General features: G+C 44.5%; 1 protein-coding gene across 1 annotated transcript in view; it reads right to left on the bottom strand.

Moving 5' to 3' along the window:
- LOC117499313 (calpain-2 catalytic subunit-like) overlaps positions 1-10,294 on the bottom strand; it is a 30,114-nt gene extending 19,820 nt beyond the window's left edge. Inside the window, exons 1-3 of the mRNA XM_034151650.1 lie at positions 9,902-10,294; positions 8,125-8,194; positions 2,456-2,574 (exon numbers count right to left, since the gene is read on the bottom strand). Of these exons, the coding sequence (XP_034007541.1) occupies positions 2,456-2,574; positions 8,125-8,194; positions 9,902-10,138 (426 nt within the window). The 5' untranslated portion in view covers positions 10,139-10,294. The remainder of the gene's footprint in view (positions 1-2,455; positions 2,575-8,124; positions 8,195-9,901) is intronic.
- Positions 10,295-27,896: the final 17,602 nt, after the last annotated feature.

The following is a 27,896-nucleotide window of genomic DNA, read 5'->3' as shown; positions in this document are numbered from 1 at the left end:
ATTTAGAAAAAAAAACACTTCTGGGGTGATTTGGGTGGATTTTCCATATCTCTGGCCCCCCTCGGTCGATTTTGACATCTCTTTTTAACCGTTAGAGCCAATAGAATCGAGGGGAAGTTCCTAAAATCCATCTAAACATTACCCATTGGTGAATGAGTGCTGCGCAGCCAGGATGCCCAAAACCGGAAGCTGTCATACACTCTGGTGTCTATCGTTAGCAGCTAATATGAAATCTCCGTTATTGCCATAAATCTGCTGATGGATTATCAGAAATCATTTCAAAGTGACACAGACACATTGGATTAACCTTCAGCAGCATTTTTATCATTTTAATGCCATTGAACACAACTTTAGATCAGAAACAGCAACGGTAAGACTTATTTTCCGATTTGGTCCCGTAAAGCTAATTATTTTGTTGTTGTTTGTTGTCATTTGGCCGCGAGTTCTGATCGCTCAGTGATGATACTAATACCTGTTCTGTGGAATCTCAGCTTGCTAATCGATATCTTGTTTGTGCAGATCCGATAAGTAATAAGGGTATTTTAACGTGAGTTCTGTGCTAAGTGTGTTAGCATTTTTTAGCTCAGGGCTAATTCAGAGCCTTTGTTATTACCCTTATGTTTAGTTTTGCTAAAAATGGTTAATATTGTCTGATAGCTGAGTTTCTTCCCGTTAAGTGGGTATGACACATTAATAGTTTATTAAATGTTAAGAAGCCCTCAGACGCTGTTTCTTGCAAGATGTTGCGTTTTGCCCCCGCCCGCGGGCCGTGGGGTTTAACTGGTTAAATCCCACTGGAAACATGTAATAATCAACAGTTCCTCTTTCTGTTTTCCAATAAGGAAGTGTGGACCGATTCTCAGCTGACTTCAGCAATGATCCTTCATCTGTTACCCCAGAGAGGACTGTTTAACCCCAGAGAGGACCGTTTAACCCCAGAGAGGACCGTTTAACCCCAGATCCTTCATCTGTAACCCCAGAGAGGACCGTTTAACCCCAGAGAGGACCGTTTAACCCCAGATCCTTCATCTGTTACCCCAGAGAGGACCGTTTAACCCCAGAGAGGACCGTTTAACCCCAGAGAGGACCGTTTAACCCCTGATCCTTCATCTGTTACCCCAGAGAGGACCGTTTAACCCCAGAGAGGACCGTTTAACCCCAGAGAGGACCGTTTAACCCCAGATCCTTCATCTGTTACCCCAGAGAGGACCGTTTAACCCCAGAGAGGACCGTTTAACCCCAAAGAGGACCGTTTAACCCCAGATCCTTCATCTGTTACCCCAGAGAGGACCGTTTAACCCCAGAGAGGACCGTTTAACCCCAGAGAGGACCGTTTAACCCCCGATCCTTCATCTGTTACCCCAGAGAGGACCGTTTAACCCCAGAGAGGACTGTTTAACCCCAGAGAGGACCGTTTAACCCCAGAGAGGACTGTTTAACCCCAAAGAGGACCGTTTAACCCCAGAGAGGACCGTTTAACCCCTGATCCTTCATCTGTTACCCCAGAGAGGACCGTTTAACCCCTGATCCTTCATCTGTTACCCCAGAGAGGACCGTTTAACCCCAGAGAGGACCGTTTAACCCCTGATCCTTCATCTGTTACCCCAGAGAGGACCGTTTAACCCCAGAGAGGACCGTTTAACCCCAGATCCTTCATCTGTTACCCCAGAGAGGACCGTTTAACCCCAGAGAGGACCGTTTAACCCCAGAGAGGACCGTTTAACCCCAGATCCTTCATCTGTTACCCCAGAGAGGACCGTTTAACCCCAGAGAGGACTGTTTAACCCCATAGAGGACCGTTTAACCCCAGAGAGGACCGTTTAACCCCAGATCCTTCATCTGTTACCCCAGAGAGGACCGTTTAACCCCAGATCCTTCATCTGTTACCCCAGAGAGGACCGTTTAACCCCAGAGAGGACCGTTTAACCCCAGAGAGCACCGTTTAACCCCAGATCCTTCATCTGTTACCCCAGAGAGGACCGTTTAACCCCAGATCCTTCATCTGTTACCCCAGAGAGGACCGTTTAACCCCAGAGAGGACCGTTTAACCCCTGATCCTTCATCTGTTACCCCAGAGAGGACCGTTTAACCCCAGAGAGGACCGTTTAACCCCCAATCCTTCATCTGTTACCCCAGAGAGGACCGTTTAACCCCAAAGAGGACCGTTTAACCCCAGAGAGGACCGTTTAACCCCAGAGAGGACCGTTTAACCCCTGATCCTTCATCTGTTACCCCAGACAGGACCGTTTAACCCCAGAGAGGACTGTTTAACCCCCAATCCTTCATCTGTTACCCCAGATCCTTCATCTGTAACCCCAGAGGACCGTTTAACCCCAAAGAGGACCGTTCAACCCCCGATCCTTCATCTGTAACCCCAGAGGACCATTTAACCCCAGAGGACCGTTTAACCCCAGAGAGGACCGTTTAACCCCAGCCCCCCTAACGTCCCTGTTACCTGGAAGTGGAAGATGCCAGCGTAGTCGTCACCAAAGCCCTGGTCCGTGGGAACGACTCTGGCCATCACATACTCGTTCAGGGTCAGGGAGGCGATGGCTGCCAACAGCCAGCAGTCACCTGGACAGGAAACAGGAAACAGGCTCACTACTGCCCTCTGCAGGCTGTACGGTGCATTACAGGCTCACTACTGCCCCCTGCAGGCTGTACGGTGCATTACAGGCTCACTACTGCCCCCTGCAGGCAGTAAGGTGCATTACAGGCTCACTACTGCCCCCTGCAGGCTGCACAGGGCATTACATGCTCACTACAGTCCCCTGCAGGCGGTAAGGTGCATTACAGGCTCACTACTGCCCTCTGCAGGCTTTACGGTGCATTACAAACTCACTACTGCCCCCTGCAGGCAGTAAGGTGCATTACAGGCTCACTACTGCCCCCTGCAGGCTGCACAGGGCATTACATGCTCACTACAGTCCCCTGCAGGCGGTAAGGTGCATTACAGGCTCACTACTGCCCTCTGCAGGCTTTACGGTGCATTACAAGCTCACTACTGCCCCCTGCAGGCAGTAAGGTGCATTACAGGCTCACTACTGCCCCCTGCAGGCTGCACAGGGCATTACATGCTCACTACAGTCCCCTGTAGGCAGTAAGGTGCATTACAGGCTCACTACTGCCCCCTGCAGGCTGCACAGGGCATTACATGCTCACTACAGTCCCCTGCAGGCTGTACGGTGCATTACAGGCTCACTACTGCCCCCTGCAGGCTTTACGGTGCATTACAAGCTCACTACTGCCCCCTGCAGGCTTTACGGTGCATTACAAGCTCACTACTGCCCCCTGCAGCCTGCACAGGGCATTAAAGGCTCACTACTGCCCCCTGCAGGATGCACCGTGCATTACAAGCAAAAGCCAGAAGTCACCATGAAATAATATAGTATATTTCATGGCTTAGTTGAATACTCGATTCTGATTTGTCAATTTGAACATTTCAGGTGTATAATACTGGATAACACAATGCTACTAAGCATAATAATGACCGTTGCTACATATATATATATATGTATATACATTTATATACATGTATATATATGCACATTTTTCGTAATCCAATCTTGCATATTCATCTGCCCAGTGTTTGAACATGTGGAAACAAAACTTTAAAAGTTGCTCAACAACAGAGTCTGTGGTTTAGAATGGCACGGCATGCTGTGACTCATACACCACACCAGGGAGGGTGTGTGTGTGTGTGTGTGTGTGTGTGTGTGTGTGTGTGTGTGTGTGTGTGTGTGTAAGGGTGTGTCCCCACCCCCCCCCCCCCAACAATAGCTGGCAGGCTTCTTCCTGTCCTGCTCAGCCAATCAGGGCTCAGCATGGCACGCCCTCAGATTCCAGCAGCCGGTCCTCATTAACTCCTCTGTTGGAAAAACTCCTGATCACACACTCTGCTGATCACACACTCTGCTGAGAATCAAATACACACACACACACACTACTGATCACACACTCTACTGATCACACACTCTGCTGAGAATCAAACACACACACACACACACACTACTGATCACACACTCTACTGATCACACACTCTGCTGAGAATCAAACACACACACACACACACACTACTGATCACACACTCTACTGATCACACACTCTGCTGAGAATCAAACACACACACACACTCTGCTGATCACACACTCTGCTGAGAATCAAACACACACACACACTCTGCTGATCACACACTCTGCTGAGAATCAAACACACACACACACACTACTGATCACACACTCTGCTGAGAATCAAACACACACACACACTCTACTGATCACACACTCTGCTGAGAATCAAACACACACACACACTCTACTGATCACACACTCTGCTGAGAATCAAACACACACACACACTCTGCTGATCACACACTCTGCTGAGAATCAAACACACACACACACTCTACTGATCACACACTCTGCTGAGAATCAAACACACACACACACTCTACTGATCACACACTCTGCTGAGAATCAAACACACACACACACACTACTGATCACACACTCTGCTGAGAATCAAACACACACACACACTCTACTGATCACACACTCTGCTGAGAATCAAACACACACACACACTCTACTGATCACACACTCTGCTGAGAATCAAACACACACACACACACTACTGATCACACACTCTGCTGAGAATCAAACACACACACACACTCTACTGATCACACACTCTGCTGAGAATCAAACACACACACACACACACACTACTGATCACACACTCTACTGATCACACACTCTGCTGAGAATCAAACACACACACACACACTACTGATCACACACTCTACTGATCACACTCTGCTGAGAATCAAACAGAAACACACTCTACTGATTACACACTCTGCTGAGGCCTGTACTACGAAGCTGGTTCAACCTAACCTGGATATGTTTGAGTTAGCCGGTTGGCCCAATCCAAAACATACGCGCTCTCGCTAAGCTGTCCTACGACGCTGGTTATCAAGTGGATCGCTCAAGCCAGCCGTGTCCTATCTAGTTAGGTGCGCGTTCACATGAAAGGGGTGGTATCTGGAGCATTCGACCAATCTCAAACATGGACAAGCGTACTGACAGCGCAGCGTCATACTTCCTGAATGAAAAGTGAATTTTAATATTAGTCAAATATGAAGAAGTTAAACTTTAAACATCCATGACTTAAACACTTTATCCAGGATCAAAGCCACATAGCTGCACCTGCAAGGTGAATACAGCTGGTAACAGAGAAAGTGTTTGAATGCGTACATTAACAGGTTTATGATATCACTGCCCCGTCTAAGACACGATCTGACTTTAATTACATTTGACTCGAGTGTTTCATCAACTTAATGTGTTGCTTAAAATAATACTTCTGCATCCAGTATGTGACACTGTGAGTGTTGCACGGCCAGATACGGCTCAGCTGACTCAGATAAGGAAATATATGATACATTATGATGTGATATGATATGAATGATAATGGGACACATTGCCGTCTGCACTCACAGTGCTGCGGACTGTACTTAATGTTACTCTGATCCGGTTACTTTTGTCGTGGCAGATATTTAAGTAAGCTTTCTTAACGCTAATGTTATAATAGTATGGTATGTCTAATGCCTTTAATGCTCACTTCAAAAAGGCTGGTCACATTTTTGATGAGCAAAGTCATGACTCTCTAAATGGTCGTACTCACAGCCATAGTCAAGAGTTGAACTCCCCTGTTTTTGATTTAGCTTATTTCTCGGTCTCTGAAGTCTTACAGGGTTTGCACTCGATTGATCCTAAAAAGTCTGCCGGGCCTGACGGCCTTGACCCGTTCTTTTTAAAAATTGCAGCTCAGATGATAGCACAACCAGTAACTGATATTTTTAATCTCTCCCTGTCCACTCACACACTGCCAGCTGTGTGGAAGCAAGCTCTGGTATCGCCCCTCTTGAAAGCTGGTGATCCCACGGAGTTGAATAACTATCGTCCTATCTCAAATCTTTCTGTGTTATCAAAGATTCTTGAGTCCCTTGTTTCTACTCAGCTAAAACTTTTTTTAAATTCACACAACATCCTTAACCCTATGCAATCTGGATTCAGATCAAAGCACAGTACTGTGACTGCCAGTCTGAAAGTCTTAGACGATATTAAGGCTGCTTTGGATAAGAAGTCAGTTTGTGTTGCATTGTTTATTGACCTAGCCAAAGCATTTGACACTGTAGATCACCACATTATGTCTAATGTTATGTTGGTGTTTCGTTTCGGTCACAATGCCATTTGCTGGTTTCAGAGTTATCTAACCGACCGTACTCAATGCGTCAGGTTGGGTAGTACTGTCTCTGACCCTGTCACCTTGGAGAAGGGAGTTCCACAGGGCTCTATCTTGGGGCCCTTGCTCTTTTTATCATATGTAAACACTATTTGTAATCAGATGCAATTTTCTACCTATCATATGTATGCTGATGACACTATTGTATACTCGTGTGCTCCTTCTCTGGATATGGCCGTTTCCAATTTAAAATCAGATTGTATCACGCTGCAGCGCTTCTTGATTCTAAACTGCTATTGAACAGTAAGAAAACCAAAGCAATGCTTTTTGCTCCCAAGTCAGCGTCCTCCTCTTGCCTCTCCATTGACACCCTTGATGGCGTTTCTGTTGAATTTGTTGATACCTACAAATATCTGGGCTTTTGGTTGGACAGTAATCTGAACTTTAAACACCATATTGAAGTTTTAACAAAGAAATTGAAATTCACTCTTGGCTTCCTTTACAGACTTAAATGTTGTTTTTCAATTTCATCCCGTAAAAGGTTGGTCTCTGGCTTATTCCTGTCCCAGCTGGACTACGGTGATACCATTTATAGATTTGCCTGTCCCACTGTTTTGGCCAAACTTGACCCACTCTACCATGCTGCACTGCGTTATATATCAAATGCACCCTATAGGACTCATCATTGCACATTGTATAGCCTAACTGGATGGTCCTCACTTACTATGCGTAGGATGCAGCACTGGTTTTTATTAATGTATAAAGCCATTTTAGGTAAGCTTCCACTCTACATATGTGTCAGATTTGCCCCAGTTTGTGACTCTTACAAACTCAGATCCAGTGCCTGGAGACGGGTCCAGGTTCCTACTGTACGGACTGAGGCTGGAAAAAGGAGTCTTTCTTATTATGGTCCTTGGTCTTGGAATGACCTTCAATCACGCCTTAAACTGATGGCACTTGTCTCTATTTCATGTTTTAAATTGAAGTTGTCTGAAGTCCTCACCACCAGCTGCTCTTGCAGTAACAAGTAGTGTACTTTTTTAATTGTCCTAATGTGCACAATGTAGTGACTGCTTTTTCGTCTTTTGTTTTCTTTGTTATGTTCTCTCTATTTTATATGTTTGTGTTATGTGTAACGTTGCTGCCTTCTTGGCCAGGTCAGCATTGAAAATGAGATTTTATCTCAATGTTTTTTATCTGGTTAAATAAAGGTTAAAAAAAAAAAAAAAAAAAAAAAGTCAGATTGCTCTGAAGATGGGAGGAGGGGATATTCTATTAATGTTCACGTTCACACAGTCAGGTGATTTTCACGGCCGTCTTTCCTGCAACGGCAGTTTTTCTGTATTTCCTCTATCCTGTAATATGACTTGATATCTTTAAACTCTGCACACGGAGCTCTGATTGGTCAGCAGGCGGTGCTTTCACTGAGTTGATCTCTTAGCCTGCAACCCAGGTTAGCCGCTCAGCATCAGTTACCATGGAGATCTAGCCCGCTAAAAAGAGAACCAGCGTCGTAGGACCGGAAAGCCAGAGTTTACCCTGAAGTTAGCTAAGAGAACATCCGGCTTCGTAGTACAGGCCTCAGGTCACACACTCTGCTGATCACACACTCTGCTGAGAATCAAACACACACACACACTCTACTGATCACACACTCTGCTGAGAATCAAACACACACACACACACACACACACACACACACACACACACACACACACACACACACACACACACACACACACACACACACACACACACACACCCTCTACTGAGAACATGTTACAGCCTGCAGAGTGTGCTGCGTTCAGGGACAGTCTGGGGAGTGTGGTGCATTCAGGGACAGTCTGCAGAGTGTGGTGCATTCAGGTACAGAAGACTCACCCAAAGCTCCCTGGCAGATGTCAGTTCTGCTGGCTCCGCCCACAATGAATTCAGGATCAGAGACAAGTTCCTAAAGGGGGGGGGGGGGGCAGAACATACTTTATTACTGTGAATAATACTCACACTGACTTGTGTGTGTGTGTGTGTGTGTGTGTGTGTGTGTGTGTGTGTGTGTGTGTGTGTGTGTGTGTGTGTGTGTGTGTGTGTGTGTGTGTGTGTGTGTGTGTGTGTGTGTGTGTGTGTGATGTTTTCCTCTCTGTTTTTGAGGTTGTAGTGACTCATCTCTCAGGAATGCAGGATCTCTGATGACTCACATTTCCCTCAGATTATTTTTAAGTATTTATTTGAACACAGTTTCAATTTAAATCCTGAAATTAGTATTTGCATCACAAGTTTTGAAAGGTCTTGTTTAATGATATGAATATGTCATTAATTCTGTAACGCTGCAGTAGCAGGGTGGAGCAGATACATCCAGGTCTGAAGAAACATTTATAATATATCACCTTTACATTTCTATATGTGACCTGCAACATGAAATCATCCTATATGTGACCTGCAACATGAAATCATCCTATATGTGACCTGTAACATGAAATCATCCTATATGTGACCTGTAACATGAAATCATCCTATATGTGACCTGCAACATGAAATCATCCTATATGTGACCTGCAACATGAAATCATCCTATATGTGACCTGCAACATGAAATCATCCTATATGTGACTGTAACATGAAATCATCCTATATGTGACCTGTAACATGAAATCATCCTATATGTGACCTGCAACATGAAATCATCCTATATGTGACCTGCAACATGAAATCATCCTATATGTGACCTGCAACATGAAATCATCCTATATGTGACCTGTAACATGAAATCATCCTATATGTGACCTGCAACATGAAATCATCCTATATGATAACAGTATAACAGTTCATCTCCAGCAGAATAAATGTGATGAATGAGTCTCAGTTTAGTCTGAGCCCTGCTTCCTGTTCCATCTGGGTACACCCACTCTATACTAACTAGCTCTACACCCACTCTATACTAACTAGCTCTACACCCACTCTATACTAACTAACTCTACACCCACTCTATACTAACTAGCTCTACACCCACTCTATACTAACTAGCTCTACACCCACTCTATACTAACTAGCTCTACACCCACTCTATACTAACTAGCTCTACACCCACTCTATACTAACTAGCTCTACACCCACTCTATACTAACTAGCTCTACACCCACTCTATACTAACTAGCTCTACACCCACTCTATACTAACTAGCTCTACTCTAACGACCCTGTAATAACTCTATATCATCTGATTTCCATCACATCTGTAACATATGTACTCTATCTCTAATAAATCCATAATTTGTGTGTGTGTGTGTGTGTGCGTGTGTGTGTGTGTGTGTGTGTGTGTGTGTGTGTGTGTGTGTGTGTGTGTGCGTGTGTGTGGTAAAACAGAGTAATGTGTGTTTCTGGTTTTTCTGACATATTTGACATGCCAGGGATTCCGGGGTTTTTCCGTGTGTGTGTGTGTGTGTGTGCGTGTGTGCGTGTGTGTGTGTGTGTGTGTGCGTGTGTGTGTGTGGTAAAACAGAGTAATGTGTGTTTCTGGTTTTTCTGACATATTTGACATGCCAGGGATTCCGGGGTTTTTCCGTGTGTGTGTGTGTGTGTGTGTGCGTGTGTGTGTGTGTGTGTGTGTGTGTGTGTGTGTGTGTGTGTGTGTGTGTGTATTCTGTAAACAAACCAGGTCTTACCGTCGGTCTCTTCCAGGTCACCCCCCGGACCTTCGGGGACCCGCGGCCCAGATCTTTGAAGCCCAGCGTCTCCGCAGCGGGGGGGAAGGTCGGGTCTGAGAACAAAGTCCCGGAGGAGCGGCTCTGCTCCCGCAGCGCGAGGAAGTCCTGGTTCAGGTACCGAGTCGCGTTCGCATTGGTCCCAAAACCCGCCGCGAGAGCGCGCTTCTTCGCCAGCGTGGACGCGACGCCCGACATGTTGCTGAGGAAGAGGATGTGAGGAAGAATTGAGGAAGAAGTGAAGAAGAAGTTATGAAGAAGTGAGTTAGAGGAACAAAGTTAGAAACTCCGCTCAGACTGAGCGCTAACTTTCCTCTGTCAGACCTCCGCCCTGAAACCCAGAGGGGGGAGGAGCAGGCTGTCTCACCCCTCTCTCTCTCTCTCTCTCTCTCTCTCTCTCTCTCTCTCTCTCTCTCTCTCCATGTTAACATGTCTCTCCCTCCCTGTCTCACACCTCCCTGTCTCTCTCTCTCTCTATGTAAACATCTCTCTCTGTCTCACCCCTCCCTCACTCTCTCTCTCTAGGTTAACATGTCTCTCTCTCCCTGTCTCACCCCTCCCTGTCTTTCTCTCTCTCTCTCTCTCTGTCTGTAAACATATTTCTGCCTCGCCCAGTCTCTCTCTCTCCACGTTAACATGTCTCTCTCTCTCTCTCTCTCTCTCTCTCTCTCTCTCTCTCTCTCTCTCTCTCTCTCTCTCTCTCTCTCTCTCTCTCTCTCTCTCCATGTTAACATGTCTCTCTCTCTCTTTCTCTCTCTCCATGTTAACATGTCTCTCTCTCTCTCCACGTTAACATGTCTCTCTCTCTCTTTCTCTCTCTCCATGTTAACATGTCTCTCTCTCTCTTTCTCTCTCTCCATGTTAACATGTCTCTCTCTCTCCACGTTAAAGGGGACCTATCATGCAAAATGCACTTGTGTACGTCTTTTCTACATGAATATGTGTCCCCGGTGTTCCAGGGAACTCACCAAGTGTCAGAAAACACAACCCTCTCTATTTTCCTCCATACCCAAATCTCTAAAAAAGGGGCTGCAACGGATCTGATCAAAACTGATCCAGATTTGGGTTTGGGGGAGAAAAAGAGATCTCCGTCCTCCGTGTTTTATTATATAGAGTCGTTATTCATTTGTTTTAAAGCTCAATAAATAACAAAGAAGACCTTTGACCGGCACTTTTCAAATTTTGTCCGGAAGATTGAAACTTTAACGGACATCTTGACCGGCGAAAGAAAACCTAACTGAAACTCTGCCGCACGGTCCCCTGGTTCCTTGGAAGAGGCGGAGAGGTGGGTGTTTGTCATCTGCTGGTGGACTAACCGGAGAGAATTACAGTGCTTGCCTCGACGGGGAGGGATTCCCTAGGGAGGCACCCAGGTAGCATCCTTACCAGGTGGCATCCTTACTAGGTGACATCCTTACCAGGTGGCATCCTTACTAGGTGGCATCCTTACTAGGTGGCATCCTTACCAGGTGGCATCCTTACTAGGTGGCATCCTTACTAGGTGGCATCCTTACTTGCCCGAACCACCGCGAAGGAGGAGTGGTTCAACTCCGAGTCCCTCCCAGATAACTGAACCTCTCACCTTATCCCTAAGGGAGACGCCAGCCACCCTGCGGAGAAAACCCATCTCGGACGCTTGTATCCGCGATCTGGTTCTTTAGGTCATGACCCATCCTTCATGACCATAGGTGAGGGTAGGAAGGAGAATGGCCCGGTAGACAGAGAGCTTTGCCTTCTGGCTCAGCTCTCTTTTCCTCACACGGTAAAGCGACTGCAGTACCACTCCCGCTGCTCCGATTCTCCGGCTCATCTCACGCTCCATTGTTCCCTCACTCGAGAACAAGACCCCGAGATACTTGAACTCCTTCACTTGGGGTAAGCAAATTGTGCATCTTATGTACAAGGTTAACATTGAAAGTGTTGATGATATGTCCCAATGCGTCTCAATGTACATGTTACTCCAGCTGCCTATCAGTTAAACTCGCATTCCATGGACAGACGTGTAAAACACTCAAATTCCAATAGATGGAGCTCTAGACTAATTTATAACATTTGTAAAAATGTTAAGTCTGAAAAACACGCCATTATGGATGATAAATAGGTTAATATGGTAAACAAGGGCGCACAACCCCCAAACTTCGTGGGTGTGTTCCAACGGGTACAAAGTGTAAATATATCAAGTTTGATGGACCTGTGATGTCTGTAAATATTTGAATTAAAACAGTTTAATCGAGTTTGAGCACTAATATAGCCATGTTAACACTTTAGCGGGGTAAACATGTTATCTTTTCACCCTGGGTCTATGGGTCTCTGAGACCCTGCTAACAGCAGTGACTCTGCTGCCTGCATTTAAACAGATTCACCAGTTTAAGACTGCATGACAACATGCATTGTAGTTCTGGCACATGTTCAGATTCTGCTATTTCTGCTGAAATAGCACATTGTGAACTACCAGTTTTCATTAAATGACTCTGTCTCCTGAATTAAAACAGTTCCCACGACTTTGACCACTAATGTACCCATGATTCAGACACTTATTCCTGGGTAAATATGTTATCTTTTCACCCTGGGTGTGTGTGACACCATCTGGTGGAACATTTGTGAATTACACTAAAATCCAAAACCTTAATGTTTTTTATCTTAGCGAAATAATGGTTTAATGACCCCAATGTAATGATCATTTATGATTCTGCAGACGTTGCCTACACGTGTATCACAACGGCTTATTTTTAGAGTGAATTAGAAAACTCGGTTAGTAAGGTTTTTTGTTGTCAATATGAGATGCACTGTTTTCATGTCCCATGTACATGTCTGTACATATGGCCTCACGCACTACTAAGGTAGGGTTAGGACTCATTCCCTACTTGGAGAGGACAGTCCATCGGTTTCCGGCTGAGAACCATGGCCTCAGATTTGGAGGTGCTGATCCTCATCCCAGCCGCTTCACACTCGGTTGCGAACCGATCCAGTGAGAGCTGAAGGTCGGAGACCGATGAAGCCATTAGAACCACATCATCTGCAAAAAGCAGTGGTGCAATCCTTAGCCCACCGAACTGCAGACCCCCTCCCCCACGACTACGCCTCGAAATCCTATCCATGAATATTACAAACAGGATTGCTGACAAAGCGCAGCCCTGGCGGAGGCCAACCCTCACCGGAAATGGGTCCGACTTCCTGCCGAGGACCCGGACCCAGCTCTCGCTTTGGGAGTACAGAGATTGGATGGCCCTGAGTAGAGGGCCTGTCGGTACCTTGCAACTGCCTCGGGACTCCCCCGGGATAACATATCCCTGAAGGCCTCCTTCTTCAGTTGGACGGCTTCCCTGACCACCGGTGTCCACCAGGAGGTTCAAGGGTTACCGCCCCTTGAGGCACCTAAGACATTCAGACCACAGCTCCCCGCCGCGGCTTCGGCAATAGAGGCTTTGAACACCGCTCACTCTGGTTCAATGTCCCTAGCCTCCACAGGAATGCCCGAAAAGCTCAGCCGGAGGTGTGAGTTGAAGGCCTCCTGAACTTGGGCCTCCTCCAGACGTTCCCAGTTCACCCGAACTACACGTTTGGGCTTACCAGGTCTGTCCAGAGGCTTCCCCCGCCACTCGACCCAACTCACCACCAGATGGTGATCAGTTCTCCGCCCCTCGCTTTACCCGAGTGTCCAAAACATACGGCCTCAGGTCCGATGATACGATAACAAAATCGATCATGGACCTTCTGCCTAGGGTGCTCTGGTACCACGTACAATTATGAGCATCCTTATGTTCGAACATGGTGTTTGTTATGGCCAATCCGTGACTAGCACAGAAGTCCAGTAACAAACCACCACTCCGGTTCAGATCAGGGGGGCCGTTCCTCCCAATCACGCCCCTCCAAGTGTCTCCATCATTGTCCACATGTGCGTTGAAGTCTCCCAGCCAGATTAAAGAGTCCCCTTCAGGAGCCCCATACAGGACTCTTTTCAGGGTCTCCAAGAAGGCCGTATACTCTGAACTGCTGTTTGGTGCATAAGCACACACAACAGTCAGAGTTTCCCCCCCGATAACCCGCAGGCGTAGGGAGGCGACCCTCTCGTCCACTGGGGTAAACTCCAACAAAGAAGAATATTAAAGGTGGGGTAGGTAAGTTTGAGAAACCGGCTCGAGATACACTTGTTGTTATATTCCATGGAATGCTCTTAACATCCCGATAGCAATGAATATCTGAAGTGCTTTGACAAAAAATCCATAAAGAAATATCATCTGTGGAAGCTGTAGTACTGTAAAAAGCACGACCAATCATCTGAGCCGGCCCAGCTAAAATAACTGGATGGCCTACCTGCCTGTCAGCCTTCCATCTGTGCACAAACTCATCTCGTGCCCTCATTGGTCATGTGCGCGTTCGTGTGTGTTGGAGGAGGGGCTCTGTAAGGAAGTGGCAGATTTTTTCCGGCTGTGTATTTTCAAATTCTAGCGATCTCGAGCTGGTTTCTCAAACTTACCTACCCCACCTTTAAGTTGTTCCTTGTTTTCCTGTCATCTGCTTTTTTTGGATTAAAGCTCGCTTTCTGTAGACCTTTTGTTTTATTACTGCATTTGGGTCCTGCCTTGCCCCAACACGCTGACACCAATGTAGTGTTATTATTAATAAAGACCGCGGTAACAACAGAGACTATTACACTCCTGTTGTGCAATACTTCTAATGTGCAATATATATATATAGTAAGAGTCAAAAGCATGGACACACCTTCTCATTCAAAGGTTTTTATCTATTTTAATTATTTTCTACATTGTAGATGAATACTGAAGACATCAAAACTATAAAAGAACACATACGGAATGATCTAGTTCACAAAAAAGTGTTAAAAAATCCAGAATATGATTTTTATTTTATATTCTTCAGAGTAGCCCCGTTTTGCCTTCATGACAGCTTTGAAGCTGACTGAGAGAAGCCAAGAGTTTGCAAATGAGAAGGTGTGTCCAAACTTTTGACTGGTACTGTATATATATATATATATATATATATATATATATATGTGTGTGTAAGGCCCTAGCCAGCATGTTGTTGTTTTTGTTATTGTTCCTGTTTTTATTTTTGTTTCTCTCATTTCAGTTTCAGCTTTCCTGCCCTTGATTGAACTCCGCCTGCTTTCCATCCCGACTTCCTGCTTCCCATCATCATCTCTCCCTCTGTCTACTTAGTCTGCGTCCACATTCCCCTCAGTGCCAGTTCCTCTTTGTTATTCCCAGCAGTGTTCATTTCTACCAGTATCTTGATTCCACGTGTACCTGACTTCATGTCCTGACCCTGTTCCTGCCTAATCCTCCTCTGTTGTTGGTAGCCTTACTGACTGATCTCTCGTATACCGACCCTTGGCTAGAAAGAGTCTCTGAGTCGTGCTCTTGAGTCCTCTACTGGTGTTCATTCAGTCCTTACAATATGTATAACGTAAATAGCTGTGCAATTGATCCTACCACCTTTAATACTCTCACCTGGCTGATATATCACTAAACTGTTACTGGTACTCGATGTATATCTTGTAAATTGTATAATTTCTAGTTTTATCTTTAATATTTGTTATGCTTCTTAATGAATATTGAGCTGTCTTTGGCTCTCTGCTGTGACACTTGTAAATGTCCCCTCTGTGGGACGAATAAAGGTGTTCTGATTCTGAGTCCTGTGGGCATGAGTCCTGCAGGTCTTGGTTAGGTGAGCTGAGTGTTTTTTGATTTTTTAAATAAACATATCTATTGTTATTTTTAAATGGTTCTACATGTCTGCTGCAGGCTGTGATCCTGGCTTTAACAGAGGTCATTGAACGCCTCGCTCACAAGGAGTGTTTCCTGTTAATAGGCGTTTGCTTTCATTACTCACTAACTGATATCAGACCAGAGCTACACCCTTCACCTGACCACACACATGCACACACACACACACACAAACACACACACAAACACACACACCTCAGCCAGTCTAAGCAGACCATCGAGATCATTTCAGAGACTACAGTGGACGTTTGGAGACTTCTGGTAAAACCACCTTGAATCACTGCAGGTCTGTAGAATCTCTTTAGACTCTCTTTAGACTCTCTCTGTAGACTCTCTGTAGACTCTCTTTAGACTCTCTGTAGACTCTCTGTAGACTCTCTGTAGACTCTCTTTAGACCCTCTGTAGACTCTCTGTAGACTCTCTGTAGACTCTCTTTAGACTCTGTAGACTCTTTAGACTCTCTGTAGACTCTCTTTAGACTCTCTGTAGACTCTTTAGACTCTCTGTAGACTCTCTTTAGACTCTCTGTAGACTCTCTTTAGACTCTCTGTAGACTCTCTGTAGACTCTCTGTAGACTCTCTGTAGACTCTCTTTAGACCCTCTTTAGACTCTCTTTACACCCTCTTTAGACTCTCTTTAGACTCTCTTTAGACCCTCTGTAGACTCTCTTTAGACTCTCTGTAGACTCTCTGTAGACTCTCTGTAGACTCTCTGTAGACTCTGTAGACTCTCTGTAGACTCTCTGTAGACTCTCTTTAGACCCTCTTTAGACTCTTTACACCCTCTTTAGACTCTCTTTAGACTCTCTTTAGACCCTCTGTAGACTCTCTGTAGACTCTCTTTAGACCCTCTTTAGACTCTCTTTAGACCCTCTTTAGACTCTGTAGACTCTCTGTAGACTCTCTTTAGACTCTCTGTAGACTCTCTTTAGACCCTCTTTAGACTCTCTTTAGACCCTCTTTAGACTCTCTGTAGACTCTCTTTAGACCCTCTGTAGACTCTCTGTAGACTCTCTTTAGACCCTCTTTAGACTCTCTTTAGACCCTCTTTAGACTCTGTAGACTCTCTGTAGACTCTCTTTAGACTCTCTGTAGACTCTCTTTAGACCCTCTTTAGACTCTCTTTAGACCCTCTTTAGACTCTCTGTAGACTCTCTGTAGACTCTCTGTAGACTCTCTTTAGACCCTCTTTAGACTCTCTTTACACCCTCTTTAGACTCTCTGTAGACTCTCTGTAGACTCTCTTTAGACTCTCTTTAGACTCTCTTTAGACCCTCTGTAGACTCTCTTTAGACTCTCTTTACACCCTCTTTAGACTCTCTGTAGACTCTCTGTAGACTCTCTGTAGACTCTCTGTAGACGCTCTGTAAGACTCTCTGTAGAACTCTCTTTAGACTCTCTGTAGACTCTCTGTAGACTCTATGTAGACTCTCTGTAGACTCTCTGTAGACTCTATGTAGACTCTCTGTAGACTCTCTGTAGACTCTCTTTAGACTCTCTGTAGAACTCTCTGTAGACTCCTCTGTAGACTCTCTTTAGACTCTTCTGTAGACTCTCTTTAGACTCTCTTTAGACTCGCCTGTAGACTCTCTGTAGACTCTCTTAGACTCGTCCTTAGACTCTCTGTAGCTCTCGTAGACTCTCTGTAGACTCTCTTTAGACCCTCTTTAGACTCTCTTTACACCCTCTTTAGACTCTCTGTAGACTCTCTGTAGACTCTCTTTAGACTCTCTTTAGACTCTCTTTAGACCCTCTGTAGACTCTCTTTAGACTCTCTTTACACCCTCTTTAGACTCTCTGTAGACTCTCTGTAGACTCTCTGTAGACTCTCTTTAGACTCTCTGTAGACTCTCTGTAGACTCTCTTTAGACTCTCTGTAGACTCTCTGTAGACTCTATGTAGACTCTCTGTAGACTCTCTGTAGACTCTATGTAGACTCTCTGTAGACTCTCTGTAGACTCTCTTTAGACTCTCTGTAGACTCTCTGTAGACTCTCTGTAGACTCTCTTTAGACTCTCTGTAGACTCTCTTTAGACTCTCTTTAGACTCTCTGTAGACTCTCTGTAGACTCTCTTTAGACTCTCTTTAGACTCTCTGTAGACTCTCTTTAGACTATCTGTAGACTCTCTGTAGACTCTCTGTAGACTCTCTTTTAGACTCCTCTTTAAGACTCTCTGTAGACTCTCTGTAGACTCTGTAGACTCTCTGTAGACTCTCTGTAGACTCTGTAGACTCTCTGTAGACTCTCTGTAGACTCTCTTTAGACCCTCTTTAGACTCTCTTTACACCCTCTTTAGACTCTCTTTAGACTCTTCTTTAGAACCCTCTGTAGAACCTCTACGTAGACTCTCTTAGACCCTCTTTAGACTCGCTTTAGACCCTCTTTAGACTCTGTAGACTCTCTGTAGACTCTCTTTAGACCCTCTTTAGACTCTCTTTAGACCCTCTTTAGACTCTCTGTAGACTCTCTGTAGACTCTCTGTAGACTCTCTTAGACCTCTTAGACTCATCTTTAGACCCTCTTAGACTCTCTTTACAACACCCCTCTTTAGACTCTCTGTAGACTCTCTGTAGACTCTCTGTAGACTCTCTTTAGACTCTCTTTAGACTCTCTTAGACCCTCTGTAGACTCTCTTTAGACTCTCTTACAACCTCTTTAGACTCTCTGTAGACCTCTGTAGACTCTCTGTAGACTCTCTGTAGACCTCTGTAACTCTCTGTAGACTCTCTGTAGACTCTCCTGTAGACTCTCTGTAGACTCTCTGTAGACTCCTCTGTAGACTCTATGTAGACTCTATGTAGAGTCTCTGTAGACTCTCTGTAGACTCTATGTAGACTCTGTAGACTCTCTGTAGACTCTCTTTAGACTCTCTGTAGACTCTCTGTAGACACTCTCTGTAGACTCTCTCTAGACTCTCTGTACACTCTCTTTAGACTCTCTGCAGACTCTCTTTAGACTCTCTTTAGACCCTCTGTAGACTCTCTGTAGACTCTCTGTAGACTCTCTTTAGACTCTCTTTAGACCTCTGTAGACTCTCTTGAACTAGCTGTAGACCTCTCTGTAACTCTCTGTAGACTCCTCTTTAGACTCTCTGTAGACTCTCTGTAGACTCTCTGTAGACTCTGTAGACTCTCTGTAGACTCTCTGTAGACTCTGTAGACTCTCTGTAGACTCTCTGTAGACTCTCTGTAGACTCTCTTTAGACCCTCTTAGACTCTCTTTACACCCTCTTTAGAACTCTCTTTAGACTCTCTTTAGACCCTCTGTAGACTCTCTGTAGACTCTCTTTAGACCCTCTTTAGACTCTCTTTAGACCCTCTTTAGACTCTGTAGACTCTCTGTAGACTCTCTTTAGACCCTCTTTAGACTCTCTTTAGACCCTCTTTAGACTCTCTGTAGACTCTCTGTAGACTCTCTGTAGACTCTCTTTAGACCCTCTTTAGACTCTCTTTAGACCCTCTTTAGACTCTCTTTACACCCTCTTTAGACTCTCTGTAGACTCTCTGTAGACTCTCTGTAGACTCTCTTTAGACTCTCTTTAGACTCTCTTTAGACCCTCTGTAGACTCTCTTTAGACTCTCTTTACACCCTCTTTAGACTCTCTGTAGACTCTCTGTAGACTCTCTGTAGACTCTCTGTAGACTCTCTGTAGACTCTCTTTAGACTCTCTGTAGACTCTCTGTAGACTCTAGACTCTCTGTAGACTCTCTGTAGACTCTATGTAGACTCTATGTAGATTCTCTGTAGACTCTCTGTAGACTCTATGTAGACTCTGTAGACTCTCTGTAGACTCTCTGTAGACACTCTGTAGACTCTCTGTAGACTCTCTGTAGACTCTCTTTAGACTCTCTGTAGACTCTCTGTAGACTCTCTGTAGACTCTCTGTAGACTCTCTGTAGACTCTCTGTAGACTCTCTTTAGACTCTCTGTAGACCTCTCTGTAGACATCTCTGTAGACTCTCTTTAGACTCTCTGTAGACTCTCTGTAGACTCTCTTTAGACTCTCTTTAGACCCTCTGTAGACTCTCTGTAGACTCTCTGTAGACTCTCTTTAGACTCTCTTTAGACCCTCTGTAGACTCTCTGTAGACTCTCTGTAGACTCTCTGTAGACTCTCTTTAGACTCTCTGTAGACTCTCTGTAGACTCTCTGTAGACTCTCTGTAGACTCTATTTAGACTCTATGTAGACTTCTCTGTAGACCTCTCTGTAGACTCTCTGTAGACTCTGTAGACTCTCTGTAGACTCTCTTTAGACTCTCTGTAGACTCTCTGTAGACTCTCTGTAGACTCTCTTTAGACTCTCTGTAGACTCTCTGTAGACTCTCTTTAGACTCTCTTTAGACCCTCTGTAGACTCTCTGTAGACTCTCTGTAGACTCTCTTTAGACTCTCTTTAGACTCTCTGTAGACTCTCTTTAGACTATCTGTAGACTCTCTGTAGACTCTCTGTAGACTCTCTTTAGACTCTCTTTAGACTCTCTGTAGACTCTCTGTAGACTCTGTAGACTCTCTGTAGACTCTCTGTAGACTCTGTAGACTCTCTGTAGACTCTCTGTAGACTCTCTTTAGACCCTCTTTAGACTCTCTTTACACCCTCTTTAGACTCTCTTTAGACTCTCTTTAGACCCTCTGTAGACTCTCTGTAGACTCTCTTTAGACCCTCTTTAGACTCTCTTTAGACCCTCTTTAGACTCTGTAGACTCTCTGTAGACTCTCTTTAGACCCTCTTTAGACTCTCTTTAGACCCTCTTTAGACTCTCTGTAGACTCTCTGTAGACTCTCTGTAGACTCTCTTTAGACCCTCTTTAGACTCTCTTTAGACCCTCTTTAGACTCTCTTTACACCCTCTTTAGACTCTTCTGTAGACTCTCTGTAAGACTCTCGGTAGACTCTCTTTAGACTCTCTTTAGACTCTCTCTTAGACCCTCTGTAGACTCTCTTTAGACTCTCTTTACAAAACACCCTCTTTGACTCTCTGTAGACTCTCTGTAGACTCTCTGTAGACGCTCTGTAGACTCTCTGTAGACTCTCTTTAGAGACTCTCTGTAGACTCTCTGTAGACTCTCTGTAGACTCTCTGTAGACTCTATTAGACTCTAATGTAGATTCTCTGTAGACTCTATGTAGACTCTGTAGACTCTCTGTAGACTCTCTTTAGACTCTCTGTAGACTCTCTGTAGACACTCTGTAGACTCTCTTTAGACTCTCTGTAGACTCTCTGTAGACTCTCTTTAGACTCTCTTTAGACTCTCTGTAGACTCTCTGTAGACTCTCTTTAGACTCTCTTTAGACCCTCTGTAGACTCTCTAGACTCTCTGTAGACTCTCTGTAGACTCTCTTTAGACTCTCTTTAGACTCTCTGTAGACTCTCTGTAGACTCTGTAGACTCTCTGTAGACTCTCTGTAGACTCTGTAGACTCTCTGTAGACTCTCTGTAGACTCTCTTTAGACCCTCTTTAGACTCTCTTTACACCCTCTTTAGACTCTCTTTAGACTCTCTTTAGACCCTCTGTAGACTCTCTGTAGACTCTCTTTAGACCCTCTTTAGACTCTCTTTAGACTCTCTTTAGATCTTGTAGACTCTCTGTAGACTCTCTTTAGACCTCTTTAGACTCTCTTTAGACCCTCTTTAGACTCTCTGTAGATCTCTGTAGACTCTCTGTAGACTCTCTTTAGACCCTCTTTAGACTCTCTTTAGACCCTCTTTAGACTCTCTTACACCCTCTTAGACTCTCGTGTAGACTCTCTGTAGACTCTCTGTAGACTCTCTTTAGACTCTCTTTAGACTCTCTTTAGACCCTCTGTAGACTCTCTTTAGACTCTCTTTACACCCTCTTTAGACTCTCTGTAGACTCTCTGTAGACTCTCTGTAGACTCTCTGTAGACTCTCTGTAGACTCTCTTTAGACTCTCTGTAGACTCTCTGTAGACTCTCTGTAGACTCTATGTAGACTCTATGTAGATTCTCTGTAGACTCTATGTAGACTCTGTAGACTCTCTGTAGACTCTCTTTAGACTCTCTGTAGACTCTCTGTAGACACTCTGTAGACTCTCTTTAGAACTCTGTAGACTCTCTGTAGACTCTCTTTAGACTCTCTTTAGACCCTCTGTAGAACTCTGTAGACTCTCTGTAGACTCTCTGTAGACTCTCTTAGACCCTCTGTAGACTCTCTGTAGACTCTCTGTAGACTCTCTGTAGACTCTCTTAGACTCTCTGTAGACTCTCTGTAGACTCTCTGTAGACTCTAGACTCTCTGTAGACTCTCTGTAGACTCTCTGTAGACTCTCTGTAGACTCTCTGTAGACTCTCTGTAGACTCTAGACTCTCTGTAGACTCTCTGTAGACTCTCTGTAGACTCTATGTAGACTCTCTTAGACTCTCTTAGACTCTTTAGACTCTCTGTAGACTCTCTGTATACTCTATGTAGACTCTCTGTAGACTCTCTTTAGACTCTCTGTAGACTCTATGTAGACTCTATGTAGACTCTCTGTAGACTCTCTGTAGACTCTCTGTAGACTCTCTGTAGACTCTATGTAGACTCTCTGTAGACTCTCTGTAGACTCTCTGTAGACTCTCTGTAGACTCTCTGTAGACTCTCTGTAGACTCTAGACTCTCTGTAGACTCTCTGTAGACTCTCTTTAGACTCTATGTAGACTCTCTGTAGACTCTCTGTAGACTCTCTGTAGACTCTAGACTCTCTGTAGACTCTCTGTAGACTCTCTGTAGACTCTCTGTAGACTCTCTTTAGACTCTCTGTAGACTCTATGTAGACTCTATGTAGACTCTCTGTAGACTCTCTGTAGACTCTCTGTAGACTCTCTGTAGACTCTATGTAGACTCTCTGTAGACTCTCTGTAGACTCTCTGTAGACTCTAGATCTCTGTAGACTCTATGTAGACTCTCTGTAGACTCTATGTAGACCTCTGTAGACTTAGACTCTCTGTAGACTCTCTGTAGACTCTGTAGACTCTCTGTAGACTCTAGACTCTCTGTAGACTCTCTGTAGACTCTAGTAGACTCTCTGTAGACTCTAGACTCTCTGTAGACTCTCTGTAGACTCTCTGTAGACTCTCTGTAGACTCTCTGTAGACTCTCTGTAGACTCTAGACTCTCTGTAGACTCTCTGTAGACTCTCTGTAGACTCTCTGTAGACTCTCTGTAGACTCTCTTTAGACTCTGTAGACTCTCTGTAGACTTTAGACTCTCTGTAGACTCTCTGTAGACTCTATGTAGACTCTCTGTAGACTCTCTGTAGACTCTCTGTAGACTCTCTGTAGACTCTCTTTAGACTCTCTGTAGACTCTCTGTAGACTCTAGACTCTCTGTAGACTCTCTGTAGACTCTATGTAGACTCTCTGTAGACTCTCTGTAGACTCTATGTAGACTCTCTGTAGACTCTCTGACTCTCTGTAGACTCTCTTTAGACTCTCTGTAGACTCTCTGTAGACTCTTGTAGATCTCTGTGACTCTCTCTCTTAGACTCTGTAGACTCTCTGTAGACTCTCTGTAGACTCTCTGTAGACTCTCTTTAGACTCTCTGTAGACTCTATGTAGACTCTATATAGACTCTCTGTAGACTCTCTGTAGACTCTCTGTAGACTCTCTGTAGACTCTATGTAGACTCTCTGTAGACTCTCTGTAGACTCTCTGTAGACTCTAGACTCTCTGTAGACTCTATGTAGACTCTCTGTAGACTCTATGTAGACTCTCTGTAGACTCTAGACTCTCTGTAGACTCTCTGTAGACTCTATGTAGACTCTCTGTAGACTCTCTGTAGACTCTAGACTCTCTGTAGACTCTCTGTAGACTCTAGACTCTCTGTAGACTCTATGTAGACTCTCTGTAGACTCTAGACTCTCTGTAGACTCTCTGTAGACTCTCTGTAGACTCTATGTAGACTCTCTGTAGACTCTAGACTCTCTGTAGACTCTCTGTAGACTCTATGTAGACTCTCTGTAGACTCTATGTAGACTCTCTGTAGACTCTCTGTAGACTCTCTTTAGACCCTCTTTAGACTCTCTTTAGACCCTCTTTAGACTCTCTTTACACCCTCTTTAGACTCTCTGTAGACTCTCTGTAGACTCTCTGTAGACTCTCTTTAGACTCTCTTTAGACTCTCTTTAGACCCTCTGTAGACTCTCTTTAGACTCTCTACACCCTCTTTAGACTCTCTGTAGACTCTCTGTAGACTCTCTGTAGACTCTCTGTAGACTCTCTGTAGACTCTCTTTAGACTCTCTGTAGACTCTCTGTAGACTCTCTGTAGACTCTCTGTAGACTCTCTGTAGACTCTATGTAGACTCTATGTAGATTCTCTGTAGACTCTCTGTAGACTCTATGTAGACTCTGTAGACTCTCTGTAGACTCTCTTTAGACTCTCTGTAGACTCTCTGTAGACTCTCTGTAGACTCTCTTTAGACTCTCTGTAGACTCTCTGTAGACTCTCTTTAGACTCTCTTTAGACCCTCTGTAGACTCTGTAGACTCTCTGTAGACTCTCTTTAGACTCTTTAGACCCTCTGTAGACTCTCTGTAGACTCTCTGTAGACTCTCTGTAGACTCTCTTTAGACTCTCTGTAGACTCTCTGTAGACTCTCTGTAGACTCTAGACTCTCTGTAGACTCTCTGTAGACTCTCTGTAGACTCTCTGTAGACTCTCTGTAGACTCTCTGTAGACTCTCTGTAGACTCTAGACTCTCTGTAGACTCTCTGTAGACTCTCTGTAGACTCTGTAGACTCTCTTTAGACTCTCTTGTAGACTCTCTGTAGACTCTCTTTAGACTCTCTGTAGACTCTAGACTCTCTGTAGACTCTCTGTAGACTCTCTTTAGACTCTCTGTAGACTCTCTGTAGACTCTCTGTAGACTCTCTGTAGACTCTAGACTCTCTGTAGACTCTCTGTAGACTCTCTGTAGACTCTCTTTAGACTCTCTTTAGACTCTCTGTAGACTCTCTGTAGACTCTCTGTAGACTCTAGACTCTCTGTAGACTCTGTACACTCTTTAGACTCTCTGTAGACTCTGTAGACTCTCTGTAGACTCTCTTTAGACTCTCTGTAGACTCTCTGTAGACTCTAGACTCTCTGTAGACTCTCTGTAGACTCTCTGTAGACTCTCTGTAGACTCTCTGTAGACTCTCTTTAGACTCTCTGTAGACTCTCTGTAGACTCTCTGTAGACTCTCTTTAGACTCTCTGTAGACTCTCTGTAGACTCTCTGTAGACTCTCTTTAGACTCTCTGTAGACTCTCTGTAGACTCTCTTTAGACTCTCTTTAGACCCTCTGTAGACTCTCTGTAGACTCTCTGTAGACTCTCTTTAGACTCTCTTTAGACCCTCTGTAGACTCTGTAGACTCTCTGTAGACTCTCTGTAGACTCTCTTTAGACTCTCTGTAGACTCTCTGTAGACTCTCTGTAGACTCTAGACTCTCTGTAGACTCTCTGTAGACTCTCTGTAGACTCTCTGTAGACTCTCTGTAGACTCTCTGTAGACTCTAGACTCTCTGTAGACTCTCTGTAGACTCTCTGTAGACTCTCTGTAGACTCTCTTTAGACTCTCTGTAGACTCTCTGTAGACTCTCTTTAGACTCTCTGTAGACTCTAGACTCTCTGTAGACTCTCTGTAGACTCTCTTTAGACTCTCTGTAGACTCTCTGTAGACTCTCTGTAGACTCTCTGTAGACTCTAGACTCTCTGTAGACTCTCTGTAGACTCTCTGTAGACTCTCATTTAGACTCTCTTTTAGACTCTCTGTAGACTCTCTGTAGACTCTCTGTAGACTCTAGACTCTCTGTAGACTCTCTCTAGACTCTCTGTACACTCTCTTTAGACTCTCTGTAGACTCTCTGTAGACTCTCTGTAGACTCTCTTTAGACTCTCTGTAGACTCTCTGTAGACTCTAGACTCTCTGTAGACTCTCTGTAGACTCTCTGTAGACTCTCTGTAGACTCTCTGTAGACTCTAGACTCTCTGTAGACTCTCTCTAGACTCTCTGTAGACTCTAGACTCTCTGTAGACTCTATGTAGACTCTCTGTAGACTCTAGACTCTCTGTAGACTCTCTGTAGACTCTATGTAGACTCTCTGTAGACTCTCTGTAGACTCTAGACTCTCTGTAGACTCTCTGTAGACTCTAGACTCTCTGTAGACTCTATGTAGACTCTCTGTAGACTCTAGACTCTCTGTAGACTCTCTGTAGACTCTCTGTAGACTCTATGTAGACTCTCTGTAGACTCTAGACTCTCTGTAGACTCTATGTAGACTCTCTGTAGACTCTCTGTAGACTCTATGTAGACTCTCTGTAGACTCTATGTAGACTCTCTGTAGACTCTCTGTAGACTCTCTGTAGACTCTAGACTCTCTGTAGACTCTATGTAGACTCTCTGTAGACTCTCTGTAGACTCTCTGTAGACTCTATGTAGACTCTCTGTAGACTCTCTTTAGACTCTCTTTAGACTCTCTGTAGACTCTCTGTAGACTCTATGTAGACTCTCTGTAGACTCTCTTTAGACTCTCTGTAGACTCTATGTAGACTCTATGTAGACTCTCTGTAGACTCTCTGTAGACTCTCTGTAGACTCTCTGTAGACTCTATGTAGACTCTCTGTAGACTCTCTGTAGACTCTTTGTAGACTCTCTGTAGACTCTCTGTAGACTCTCTGTAGACTCTAGACTCTCTGTAGACTCTCTGTAGACTCTCTTTAGACTCTATGTAGACTCTCTGTAGACTCTCTGTAGACTCTCTGTAGACTCTAGACTCTCTGTAGACTCTCTGTAGACTCTATGTAGACTCTCTGTAGACTCTAGACTCTCTGTAGACTCTCTGTAGACTCTCTGTAGACTCTCTGTAGACTCTCTGTAGACTCTAGACTCTCTGTAGACTCTCTGTAGACTCTCTGTAGACTCTCTGTAGACTCTCTGTAGACTCTCTTTAGACTCTGTAGACTCTCTGTAGACTTTAGACTCTCTGTAGACTCTCTGTAGACTCTATGTAGACTCTCTGTAGACTCTCTGTAGACTCTCTGTAGACTCTCTGTAGACTCTCTTTAGACTCTCTGTAGACTCTCTGTAGACTCTAGACTCTCTGTAGACTCTCTGTAGACTCTATGTAGACTCTCTGTAGACTCTCTGTAGACTCTATGTAGACTCTCTGTAGACTCTCTGTAGACTCTCTGTAGACTCTCTTTAGACTCTCTGTAGACTCTCTGTAGACTCTCTGTAGACTCTCTTTAGACTCTCTGTAGACTCTCTGTAGACTCTCTGTAGACTCTCTGTAGACTCTCTGTAGACTCTCTTTAGACTCTCTGTAGACTCTATGTAGACTCTATGTAGACTCTCTGTAGACTCTCTGTAGACTCTCTGTAGACTCTCTGTAGACTCTATGTAGACTCTCTGTAGACTCTCTGTAGACTCTCTGTAGACTCTAGACTCTCTGTAGACTCTATGTAGACTCTCTGTAGACTCTATGTAGACTCTCTGTAGACTCTAGACTCTCTGTAGACTCTCTGTAGACTCTATGTAGACTCTCTGTAGACTCTCTGTAGACTCTAGACTCTCTGTAGACTCTCTGTAGACTCTAGACTCTCTGTAGACTCTATGTAGACTCTCTGTAGACTCTAGACTCTCTGTAGACTCTCTGTAGACTCTCTGTAGACTCTATGTAGACTCTCTGTAGACTCTAGACTCTCTGTAGACTCTATGTAGACTCTCTGTAGACTCTCTGTAGACTCTATGTAGACTCTCTGTAGACTCTATGTAGACTCTCTGTAGACTCTCTGTAGACTCTCTGTAGACTCTAGACTCTCTGTAGACTCTATGTAGACTCTCTGTAGACTCTCTGTAGACTCTCTGTAGACTCTCTGTAGACTCTATGTAGACTCTCTGTAGACTCTCTTTAGACTCTCTTTAGACTCTCTGTAGACTCTCTGTAGACTCTATGTAGACTCTCTGTAGACTCTATGTAGACTCTATGTAGACTCTCTGTAGACTCTCTGTAGACTCTCTGTAGACTCTCTGTAGACTCTATGTAGACTCTCTGTAGACTCTCTGTAGACTCTCTGTAGACTCTCTGTAGACTCTCTGTAGACTCTCTGTAGACTCTAGACTCTCTGTAGACTCTCTGTAGACTCTCTTTAGACTCTATGTAGACTCTCTGTAGACTCTCTGTAGACTCTCTGTAGACTCTAGACTCTCTGTAGACTCTCTGTAGACTCTATGT

This window comes from Trematomus bernacchii, unplaced genomic scaffold (assembly GCF_902827165.1).
Source record: "Trematomus bernacchii unplaced genomic scaffold, fTreBer1.1, whole genome shotgun sequence".
NCBI lineage: Eukaryota > Metazoa > Chordata > Actinopteri > Perciformes > Nototheniidae > Trematomus > Trematomus bernacchii.
Note: the sequence above shows the minus strand (reverse complement) of the source record. Positions and strands in the feature narration are given on the sequence as shown.